Source organism: Chelon labrosus (assembly GCF_963514085.1).
Source record: "Chelon labrosus genome assembly, chromosome: 16".
NCBI classification, from domain to species: domain Eukaryota; kingdom Metazoa; phylum Chordata; class Actinopteri; order Mugiliformes; family Mugilidae; genus Chelon; species Chelon labrosus.
The window spans coordinates 748,466-759,515 of NC_140349.1; the positions used below are offsets into that span (position 1 = coordinate 748,466).

The window sequence follows — 11,050 nt, forward strand, 5'->3', positions numbered from 1 at the left end:
TTCATGGAGTACAGCTGTCAGTTTGCTGTAGTGCAATAAAACGTGTTTCCTGGAGGTTAAACGTGTCATTTAGAAACCAGAAGATACCCAGTGATGGAGTTTAAACTAAAACCACCCCCTCACTTATTCACACTGAGAGCTCGTTGATGAAAACAGAAGAGAGAGCTGTGACCTCTGACCTCTGCTGTGTTTAACCCTGGACTGCTGCCTCTGGGTGATTAGGTTCAGATCAACACAACCTGTTCCAGGTGATCTGTCTGCAGACGAGCTGAGCTGCACCGCCGTCGCCTCCTCAGCTGATTTATTATGTGTGAAGTCGCTGTCGGCTGATCATTAAAGGCGACAGCTGCAGACGCTGACGCAGGCTAATTGTAGAGTGTCAAAGTGTTGCCTGGTTCCTTTTTGTTCCATCCGCCCTCTTAAAATAATACGACAGCCTACAATTATCAGACTGATGACAGACACAGTGAAAACATTTACGGAATTAAAAATACATCTTGTATTGTGCAACTTGTTGCAAAACCGTCTACATGCGTGTTATAGAGCGAACTTGATCCTGGTTCATTTGTTCATTCCTTCCTGTTTTTACCTGTCACCTCTCTGCATTTACACAAACTCACTTTCACTCATGTCCTTCCTCATTATTCTACGGAGCTGCAGCTAAACTTCTGTGAACGTGAGCTTCTGTCTGACTTGTTTCCTCCCCGTTCAGTGAACTGTGAAAACAATCCACCTGAATCTGACCTTTATGAGCTTTGCTGTAAAGGAGGCAGCAGTAATGTTGTTCATGTAACCAGGAAGACGATAATCAGACCACACATAGTATGAAGCAGTCAAAATCTTTATTGTTTAATTTAATTTAATTAAGAAAGATTCAATTAGAACCAAAATGCTGACATCAGAGGGAACCTCTCATTCATCCTCCCATCACCGACGTTGGGGTGAATCATCTCCAGGAGGCTCGGCTGGGATTTCTGATGTACCTGAGAAAGTGTTACACACAAGTCTACCGAGTCAACGTTAAAATTCAAACAGTTTCAGCTCTTAAAACACATCCTTCAGCTTTAATCACTTCATTTAGACGACATGAAGCACAACCAGTCCCTTCAACAATACGAGCGAAGTACGTGGGTCATCACGACCACAGCGACGGACAGGATGCTGACTTTGTTGAGGATCGCTGAGGAGGCGGTCGTTGTGGTGGTGGTGGTTGTCATGGGAGGAGCTGTGGTGGTCGTCGTGGGAGGAGCTGTGGTGGTTGTTGTGGGAGGAGCTGTGGTGGTCGTCGTGGGAGGAGCTGTGGTGGTTGTTGTGGGAGGAGCTGTGGTGGTCGTCGTGGGAGGAGCTGTGGTGGTTGTTGTGGGAGGAGCTGTGGTGGTTGTTGTGGGAGGAGCTGTGGTTGTCGTCGTGGGAGGAGCTGTGGTGGTTGTTGTGGGAGGAGCTGTGGTGGTTGTTGTGGGAGGAGCTGTGGTTGTCGTCGTGGGAGGAGCTGTGGTGGTTGTTGTGGGAGGAGCTGTGGTGGTTGTCGTGGGAGGAGCTGTGGTTGTCGTCGTGGGAGGAGCTGTGGTGGTTGTTGTGGGAGGAGCTGTGGTGGTCGTCGTGGGAGGAGCTGTGGTGGTCGTCATGGGAGTAGCTGTGGAGTTCTGCGCGTTGCAAGATGCTGCTTCGGGTAGAAAACATTTAATGAGTTTCACATTTGAAACTGAATTAAAATCTCTGGGAGGAACAAATGTTGCTCTTACCAACGAACAGCAGAAGGACGACACAAGTCTTTGCAAGCATGGTGATGTTGTTTCTCTCTTGTGTTATCTGAAAACAAAGTTGCTCATGTTAACCATCGGGAACATGATCGGGAAGTTGACCGGAGCTGTGGACCGAAACCACTCGCTGATCGTTTAACGCCCACGTCGTCGCTGAAGTAAAAACAACTATTCAAAACTGCTTATTTTCTAAGCTGCCACTCCTGCTCCCGGCCTCACCCTCTGAAATAACACCTGAGAGGAAAAACATCTCGCCCTAATTCGTCCAAACGAGGCAGCTGAGCTTTAACAGAAATTAACATTAAATGAATAAGAAGTGAAGCCTCATGTCGGAGGAGTTACAGGACTCTATGTTACAAACTTCTAAATATGGTGTCAAAGAAAAACAAGTCAACTTGGAGCATGTAGAAAGAGTCTGTTTATAATTTATTTGATTCAAAATAAATATTTTTGTGATAAATTTGAATTAGAAAGCTGATGAATACATGTTTTTAAATCTTAGTCATTTCATGCAGCTCAAAGTTTTTACGTCATGAATAAAAAAACTGATTAAACTGAGATGAAATCAAATAAGTAGAAGTTGAAATAATTTTTTCTTCTTTAAAATATTATTCCACCAACCAGATCTAAAATAATAATAATAAAAAAGAATAGAGGACACACACACACAGCATGGTGATGACCTGAGGAGGATAATCAGGTTGAAATTGTAAAAGAATAAAAGTACTCACAGTGATGATTTCTTGGTTTGAAGGTGGTCTGCTGTTTCTCTGAGGATGGGATGTTGTCAGCTTCTCTTTTATAGGCAGACATCATGAGATGATAGCCGTCATCCTGCTGGACCAACCCAACAGAAATATGTACAGGTGTAGTCATTTCCCATCACGGTTGGACCTGTAATCATCTCCGTGATGCAGACGTCGTGACTGCGTCCCCGCCTTTGTCCAAATAAAACCCTCCCCACTAAATTTAGCCGTGGATAAAGTGCCATACTTGCTCAGTGACATTTTTCAGGTGTGACATTTTATTTTTCTAGTGTCACCTGGTTTATCCTTTCTTATTCTCGTTCTTTTGTCTCTGTTGTAGCGTGTTTGGGTCATGGTAATACCTGAGCACTACTTCCTTACCGGAGCACTTCATGTTTATGTGGAAGTGAAGATATTTGGATGTTTTTGACTAAGTGGCCAGTCACTGATCTGAGATGATTCTTTGGAATGACCGTTTCATTCTGAGGTCTTGACGAGCACAAGGAGTTGTTCATCCCGGTTTTTAATGAGCTGTGCCACGACTGAAACCACCAGACGAGGCTGAAAGCTCAAAACACGTCCAAGTCGCTCTGAAGATTAGTTTTTAGACTCATTTATTGACTCCATGAATAAAACAAACACAACTCTAGGTGCTTTACAGCTGGAAGTCAGACAGTTTGGTCACAGTTTTTTTCATCTGAGGTTGAGGTTGACGGTTCTGTTACTGTCCTCGCTGACCCTAATTAAGAACCTCTGGATGTGTGTTGTTGGAGTTTCGGAACAGTTCCATCACAACAGGAACTTAAACCTGATCTCATACATGCAGTGAGCAACGTAACGGCGAGTCACTGTAAATGTATCTGATAACGATGCTTCATGATCATTTCTGTGTTTACTTTTATTTAAAGGGTCAATTTGTTTCACAGAGACATCGTAAACGTTTAAGTGTGAGGAAGTGAATCCTCTGTTTGTAAGAAACAGCAGCAGGCAGCGCTTTAACTTTAGAGAACTTCAAATGTACTGAAGTGACAAACAGACGTGTCAAAGAGGTGAATGTTCACCTTTAGTTCCTCAAGCTTTACATAATAGTTCATTAAAATCTAATCCACCCATTGTTTGACAAAGACACTGTAGTGTGTAGTGTTCATCTGTGATGAAGCATGCTGAGGGATTTCTGTTCTAATTAAACCAAAGTGTGTCACTGTGTGTAACAGAAAGAAATGAGGAAACAGAAACATCAATGTTCTACTGACTCGTGCTTCTCGTCATCTAATCTAATCTGAGGAACTAGAACCTACAAACTTTTATTCAAGGAAATAAAGACATGTTTATCTGTGTCTGTGGTTTGTCAATACATTTATTAATTAAAGCTTTTTTAAGAAAATAAGCTGGTAACGTTTCTATGAATTCATTCGTTTGTTGGACTTTATGGTCGACAACCTTCATGACGCTGCACCAGAGCATTCTACGTTAACATCAACAGGTCATAAGGTGAGATGTTTCTTGGGTTTGGAAACTAAATATTCAGCTACAACAACTCAATAAGAACAACATGATGAATCCTACTGGTCCTTTATTCCTTTCAGCTTCATCTCAGCTTTGTGTTGACTAATTAGTGAGTGATGTTCCTGTTAAGTTCAAATCACTCCCATCACTCACTAGACCCCCACAGCCAGCAGTGCACACTGTCATGAAGCTTCACCTTCAGAGGTCACATAATTAGTGAAATGGAGTCCACCTGTAGGCGGTCTCAGTGTCACATGATCTGTGGGCTTTATATATATCTATATGACGACCAGGGAGCTCTCCAGACAAGGCCGCCCACCAGAGCTCACGGCCTAGGCAAGGAGGGCATTAATCAGAGAGGCAGCACAGGGACCAGAGGTAAGCCTGAAGGAGACCAGAGGACCACTGTCAGCTGTACTCTCCACAGAGCTGGGCTTCAGGAAAAACACATTAAAAACAAACCTGGGGAAGAAGGTTTTGAGACTCACTGAACGTATGGAGGAAGGTGCTCTGGTCAGATCAGACTAAAACTGAACTCTTCGGCCACAAGAACCCCATCCAGGTTTTCAGCAGCAGGAACTGGGACACTGGTCAGAATGGAAGGGAGGTTAAATACTCCTGTTTCAGTCTGCCAGGGAGCAACTCAAGCGGTTTAAAGGGAAACATTTAAATATGTTGAGGGGAGGGGCCTCTGTGGATCATCCCACAGATACTTGATCAGTTTGGGATCTAGTGAATTTGGAGGCCAGGTCAACACCTTGAATGGTTTTAATGTTATGGCTTTACTGAATATATGAATTTAATGGAACACAATCTTATCTGCAGATAAACATTTCTCCACCAGAGGGCAATAGAAGCCACACTACTCAGATTCAGAGCTTTGGAGCGTAGCTTGGAGGAATGCCGACTCACCTGTTTCCCTGTTCACACCTTATTACAAAATTAATAGGAGCCCGAATAGAAGACGAGTGTTTATGAGAACAGTGAATTCGTCCGTGGTCTGTACCAGTGTAACCTGTCCAGGGTTTAGAGCTAGTCAGGCCCAACCCAGCCTTCAAGGGCTTATTAACATACATATTGTTATTAGAACTATATTTGGTTCTGAGTTCTGTTTGTAGCAGGAATGCATCTGGAATCAAGAAATTACATTTTTAAACAAAGTTTAAAAAAGTATTTATGTAAGTTTGAGATGTGAACGTATCTATAGTTACAGTTTATTATGTTGTATTTTGACCTCAGCAAATAATCTCCACATACTTTTGGTCTTTCTGGATTAAGTCTCGTTTTAGTTGCAGGAACAGGTTGAAACAGCATCTGTAGGTCAATTTTCTGCTTCAATGTGTTTCATGACATGTGCATTGATATAGCTCCATAAAGAACCGGTTTGAAGTGGAGGAACTTGACCGTCCTGCACACAAACTGGAACACCTGTGACTCACCTGATATCCCTGTTATACCCCAGTAACCCTCTTTTGTTTGGGAGAATTCAGTCTGCATGGTAATTTGTTCAAGGTTCCCATACTGATGTGTCCACATACGTTTGGTTGTGCCATGTACAGGGGAACGACAGAACTGATGTTGAATATTCCTGTTCTGTTTAGATGGAATGCACAGTGGCAGTTTGTGTGTGCTGGACAGTTACTGTAGTTCAACAACGAGACTGAACCACGTCCATCGACGCCTTTTAGCAGAAATATGCCGACATGCAGATCTGGTTTGTTATTGTCAAAGTGATAATAATTAGAAGGGGCATGTGAGAGGTTATCCATTAAACATAGCATATTTGGTGGATTCTTGGGTCTGAGGATAAAGGTTATTTGAAAATTAAATAAAAAAACATGAAGGAATGATCCAGTCCAGTGACTATCAACTGGAATATGTTCTTTGGGTAAAACCATGAACTGAAAAGCATAAAAGACATATTATATAAGCCACCATCCGTTTTGTAATATTACTAAAAACTGTTGTTGGACAACATAACTATTGTTGCTGGAAACGGTTCTTTTCATCGTGGGGACAAACGTTCGTTCTTCTTGTTGGAGTACTCATTAATGTTGGAACACTTGTGAATGGCAACTGTGTCACAACAAGCTGTGTAAATTGAACAACGCCTTGCTTTTCTGGCCTACTTTGCAGTGAATGTACATCTGATAAGTGTTGTACAAACCAGAATATCTGCTCAGACCTGCTGCTTTAATGTTGGAGGACAGTCATCAGGGAAGAAGAGCTGACTGTTATATTATTATTGGCAATAAAAGAAAATGGTGTTAATTTCAAGGTTTATTTCATTTGCTTTTTTTGTTTTGCATTAACAGGTTAATTACAATTCAGAACATCTAAAGGTTTAATCAAATGGTTACCCTGCAGAGTGAATAAAACATTCAAAAATATATAATATTTACAGTTGTACAGTAGGAATATCAACACCTATCCCTATTACCTCAGCCACATTTGTCATTTTTGAGCAAACTTTAATTTTGCCTGTAATGATGAACAGTATTTATTTTTTTAATGTGTTTCTTTTGTTCCCCAATCAGTAAGACAAGGCATTTTTTAAAAGACAACAAAGTCTAACCTAGTTCCTTTAATTTCATATTTTAAAAATTTAAATATAAAGCATCAATATTAATATAAAAATCCAAATCAAAGATACAGAATAATTGCTGGGATATGCTGCAGATGGCTTATCTAAATATACTTGAATAAAATAAGAAACAAACCCAAAATCAGACTCGTATACATATTAGATATAGTGACATTATTGTGTGTTATTGTGTGTTAAGTGTATTTATTTATTGTTTTACAAATCTAGAAAAGAGCATACATGGAACAATACAGTTGGAAAGAGAGATGATAAAAAAACCTTAGTAGAAGGGATTAACAATTTATAAAAAAAACTGAATTAAAGCATCTGCAGAATTCTTACAATAATTACATTCAGTTGCATTTCTTAAGTGAGGAGAGCTGATGAAAGTATGCCAATGAATAAAAGGAGGCTTGTTTGGATGACGACTGCAGAAGAAGCAGATGTTGTTGGATTAGTAGTTGTTGTCGTTGGAGCAGTTGAGGTTGTTGTTGTTGGAGCAGTTGAGGTTGTTGTAGTCGGAGCTGTCGTGGTTGTTGTCATTGCAGCAGTTGAGGTTGTTGTTGGAGGAGCTGTCGTGGTTGTTATTATTGGAGCAGCTGTGGTTGTTGTAGTTGGAGCAGTTGTGGTTGTTGTAGTTGAAGCAGTTGTGGTTGTTGTTGTTGAAGCAGTTGTGGTTGTTGTAGTTGAAGCAGTTGTGGTCGTTGTCGTTGGAGCTGTTGTGGTCGTTGTCGTTGGAGCTGTTGTGGTCGTTGTTGTTGGAAAAGTTGTAGTCGTGGTAGTTGGAGCAGTGGTGGTTGTTGTAGTTGGAGCTGTTGTGGTTGGTGTAGTTGGAGCACTTGTGGTTGATGTAGTTGGAGCACTTGTGGTTAATGTCGTTGGAGCAGTTGTGGTTGTTGTCGTTGGAGCAGTTGTGGTTGTTGTCGTTGGAGCAGTTGTGGTTGTTGTCGTTGGAGCAGTAGTAGTTGTTGTTGGAACAGTTGTGGTTGTCGTAGTTGGAATGGTGGTTGTTGTAGACGGAGCTGTTGTGGTTGTTATTATTGGAGCTGTTGTGGTTGTTATTATTGGAGCAGCTGTGGTTGTTGTAGTTGGAGCACTTGTGGTTGCTGTAGTCGGAGCACTTGTGGTGGATGTAGTTGGAGCAGTTGTTGTTGTCGTTGCAGCAGTTGTGGTTGTCGTTGTAGTTGGAATGGTGGTTGTTGTAGTTGGAGCTGTTGTGGTTGTTGCAGTCGGAGCAGCCGTGGTTGTTGTAGTCGGAGCAGCCGTGGTTGTTGTTGTTGGAGCATTTGTGGTTGTTGTCGTTGGAGAAATCGTGGTTGTTGTAGTTGGAGCTCTTGTGGTTGTTGTAGTTCGAGCAGTTGTGGTTGTTGTTGTTGGAATTGTTGTGGTCGTTGTTGGAGCAGTTGTGGTTGTTGTCATTGCAGCACTTGAGGTTGTTGTTGTTGTAGTTGGAGAAGTTGTGGTTGTCGTTGGAGAAGTTGTGGTTGTCGTTGGAGCAGTTGTGGTTGTTGCTGGAACAGTTGTGGTTGTCGTTGTACTTGGAATGGTGGTTGTTGTAGTTGGAGCAGTTGTGGTTGTTGTTGTTGGAGCATTTGTGGTTGTTGTCGTTGGAGAAAACGTGGTTGTTGGAGTCGGACCTCTTGTGGTTGTTGTAGTTGGAGAAGTTGTGGTTGTTGTAGTTGGAGCAGTTGTGGTTGTTGTAGCTGGAGCAGTTGTGGTTGTTGTTGTTGGAACTGTTGTGGTCGTTGTTGGAGCAGTTGTGGTTGTTGTCATTGCAGCAGTTGAGGTTGTTGTTGTTGGAGCTGTTGTGGTTGGAGTTGGGACAGTTGTAGTTGTGGTAGTTGGAGCAGTTGTGGTTGTTGTAGTTGGAGCAGTTGTGGTTGTTGTAGTTGGAGCAGTTGTGGTTGTTATAGTTGGAGCTGTTGTGGTTGTTGTAGTTGGAGCAGTTGTGGTTGTTGTAGTTGGAACGGTGGTTGTTGTCGTTGGAGCTGTTGTGGTTGTTGTAGTTGGAGCGGTGGTTGTTGTTGTTGGAGCAGTTGTGGTTGTAGTAGTCAGAGCTCTTGTGGTTGTTGTAGTTGGAGCAGTTGTTGTTGTCGTTGGAGCAGTTGTGGTTGTTGTCGCTGGAGCAGTTGTTGTTGTCGTTGCAGCAGTTGTGGTTGGCGTTGCAGTTGGAATGGTGGTTGTTGTAGTTGGAGCTGTTGTGGTTGTTGTAGTTGGAGCAGTTGTGGTTGTAGTAGTCGGAGCTCTTGTGGTTGTTGTAGTTGGAGTAGTTGTGGTTGTAGTAGTTGGAGCTGTTGTGGTCGTTGTAGTTTGAACGGTGGTTGTTGTAGTTGGAGCTGTTGTGGTTGTTGTAGTTGGAGCAGTTGTGGTTGTAGTAGTCGGAGCACTTGTGGTTGTTGTTGGAGCTGTTGTGGTCGTTGTTGTTGGAGCTGTTGTGGTTGTTGTAGTTGGAGCAGTTGTGGTCGTTGTAGTTGGAATGGTGGTTGTTGTAGTTGGAGCTGTTGCGGTTGTTGTAGTTGGAGCGGTTGTTGTTGTTGTTGGAGAAGTTGTGGTTGTAGTAGTTGGAGTTCTTGTGGTTGTTGTAGTTGGAGTAGTTGTGGTCGTAGTCGGAGCTGTCGTGGTTGTTATTATTGGAGCAGCTGTGGTTGTTGTAGTTGGAGAAGTTGTGGTTGTTGTTGGAACAGTTGTGGTTATCGTTGTAGTTGGAATGGTGGTTGTTGTAGTTGGAGCAGTTGTTGTTGTCGTTGGAGCAGTTGTGGTTGTTGTCGTTGGAGCAGTTGTTGTTGTCATTGCAGTAGTTGTGGTTGTCGTTGTAGTTGGAATGGTGGTTGTTGTAGTTGGAGCTGTTGTGGTTGTTGTCGTCGGAGCAGCCGTGGTTGTTGTTGTTGGAGCATTCGTGGTTGTTGTCGTTGGAGCAATCGTGTTTATTGTAGTCGGAGCTCTTGTGGTTGTTGAAGTTGGAGCAGTTGTGGTTGTTGTAGTTGGAGCTGTTGAGGTTGTTGCAGTTGGAGCTGTTGTGGTTGTTGTAGTTGGAGCTGTTGTGGTCATTGTAGTTGGAACGGTGCTTGTTGTAGTTGGAGCAGTTGTGGTTGTTGTAGTTGGAGCTGTTGTGGTTGTTGTAGTTGGAACGGTGGTTGTTGTAGTTGGAGCAGTTGTGGTTGTTGTTGTTGGAGCAGTTGTGGTCGTTGTAGTTGGAACGGTGGTTGTTGTTGTTGGAGCAGTTGTGGATGTAGTAGTTGGAGCTCTTGTGGTTGTTGTAGTTGGAGTAGTTGTGGTCCGAGTCGGAGCTGTCGTGGTTGTAATTATTGGAGCAGCTGTGGTTGTTGTAGTTGGAGAAGTTGTGGTTGTCGTTGGAGCAATTGTGGTTGTCGTTGTCGTTGGAATGGTGGTTGTTGTATTTGGAGCTGTTGTGGTTGTTGTCGTCGGAGCAACCGTGGTTGTTGTTGTTGGAGCATTTGTGGTTGTTGTTGTTGTTGTAGTAGGAGCTGTTGTGGTTGTTGTAGTTGGAGTAGTTGTGGTCGTAGTCGGAGCTGTCGTGGTTGTTATTATTGGAGCAGCTGTGGTTGTTGTAGTTGGAGAAGTTGTGGTTGTTGTTGGAACAGTTGTGGTTATCGTTGTAGTTGGAATGGTGGTTGTTGTAGTTGGAGCAGTTGTTGTTGTCGTTGGAGCAGTTGTGGTTGTTGTCGTTGGAGCAGTTGTTGTTGTCATTGCAGTAGTTGTGGTTGTCGTTGTAGTTGGAATGGTGGTTGTTGTAGTTGGAGCTGTTGTGGTTGTTGTCGTCGGAGCAGCCGTGGTTGTTGTTGTTGGAGCATTCGTGGTTGTTGTCGTTGGAGCAATCGTGTTTATTGTAGTCGGAGCTCTTGTGGTTGTTGAAGTTGGAGCAGTTGTGGTTGTTGTAGTTGGAGCTGTTGAGGTTGTTGCAGTTGGAGCTGTTGTGGTTGTTGTAGTTGGAGCTGTTGTGGTCATTGTAGTTGGAACGGTGCTTGTTGTAGTTGGAGCAGTTGTGGTTGTTGTAGTTGGAGCTGTTGTGGTTGTTGTAGTTGGAACGGTGGTTGTTGTAGTTGGAGCAGTTGTGGTTGTTGTTGTTGGAGCAGTTGTGGTCGTTGTAGTTGGAACGGTGGTTGTTGTTGTTGGAGCAGTTGTGGATGTAGTAGTTGGAGCTCTTGTGGTTGTTGTAGTTGGAGTAGTTGTGGTCCGAGTCGGAGCTGTCGTGGTTGTAATTATTGGAGCAGCTGTGGTTGTTGTAGTTGGAGAAGTTGTGGTTGTCGTTGGAGCAATTGTGGTTGTCGTTGTCGTTGGAATGGTGGTTGTTGTATTTGGAGCTGTTGTGGTTGTTGTCGTCGGAGCAACCGTGGTTGTTGTTGTTGGAGCATTTGTGGTTGTTGTTGTTGTTGTAGTAGGAGCTGTTGTGGTTGTTGTAGTTGGAGCAGTTGTGGTTGTTGTCGTTGGAGCTG

General features: G+C 43.1%; 1 protein-coding gene across 1 annotated transcript; it reads right to left on the minus strand.

Annotated features, from left to right (window-relative positions):
* Positions 1-287: 287 nt before the first annotated feature.
* Positions 288-2,573, minus strand: LOC311500931 (uncharacterized protein; the record flags this gene model as incomplete). The annotated part of the gene is made up of 3 exons (XM_084562569.1): positions 288-1,663; positions 1,743-1,809; positions 2,492-2,573. The coding sequence occupies 3 exons, from the start codon at positions 2,571-2,573 to the stop codon at positions 1,078-1,080; spliced, it is 735 nt and encodes a 244-aa protein (XP_084418695.1). The 3' UTR covers positions 288-1,077.
* Between the last annotated feature and the right edge of the window lie 8,477 nt (positions 2,574-11,050).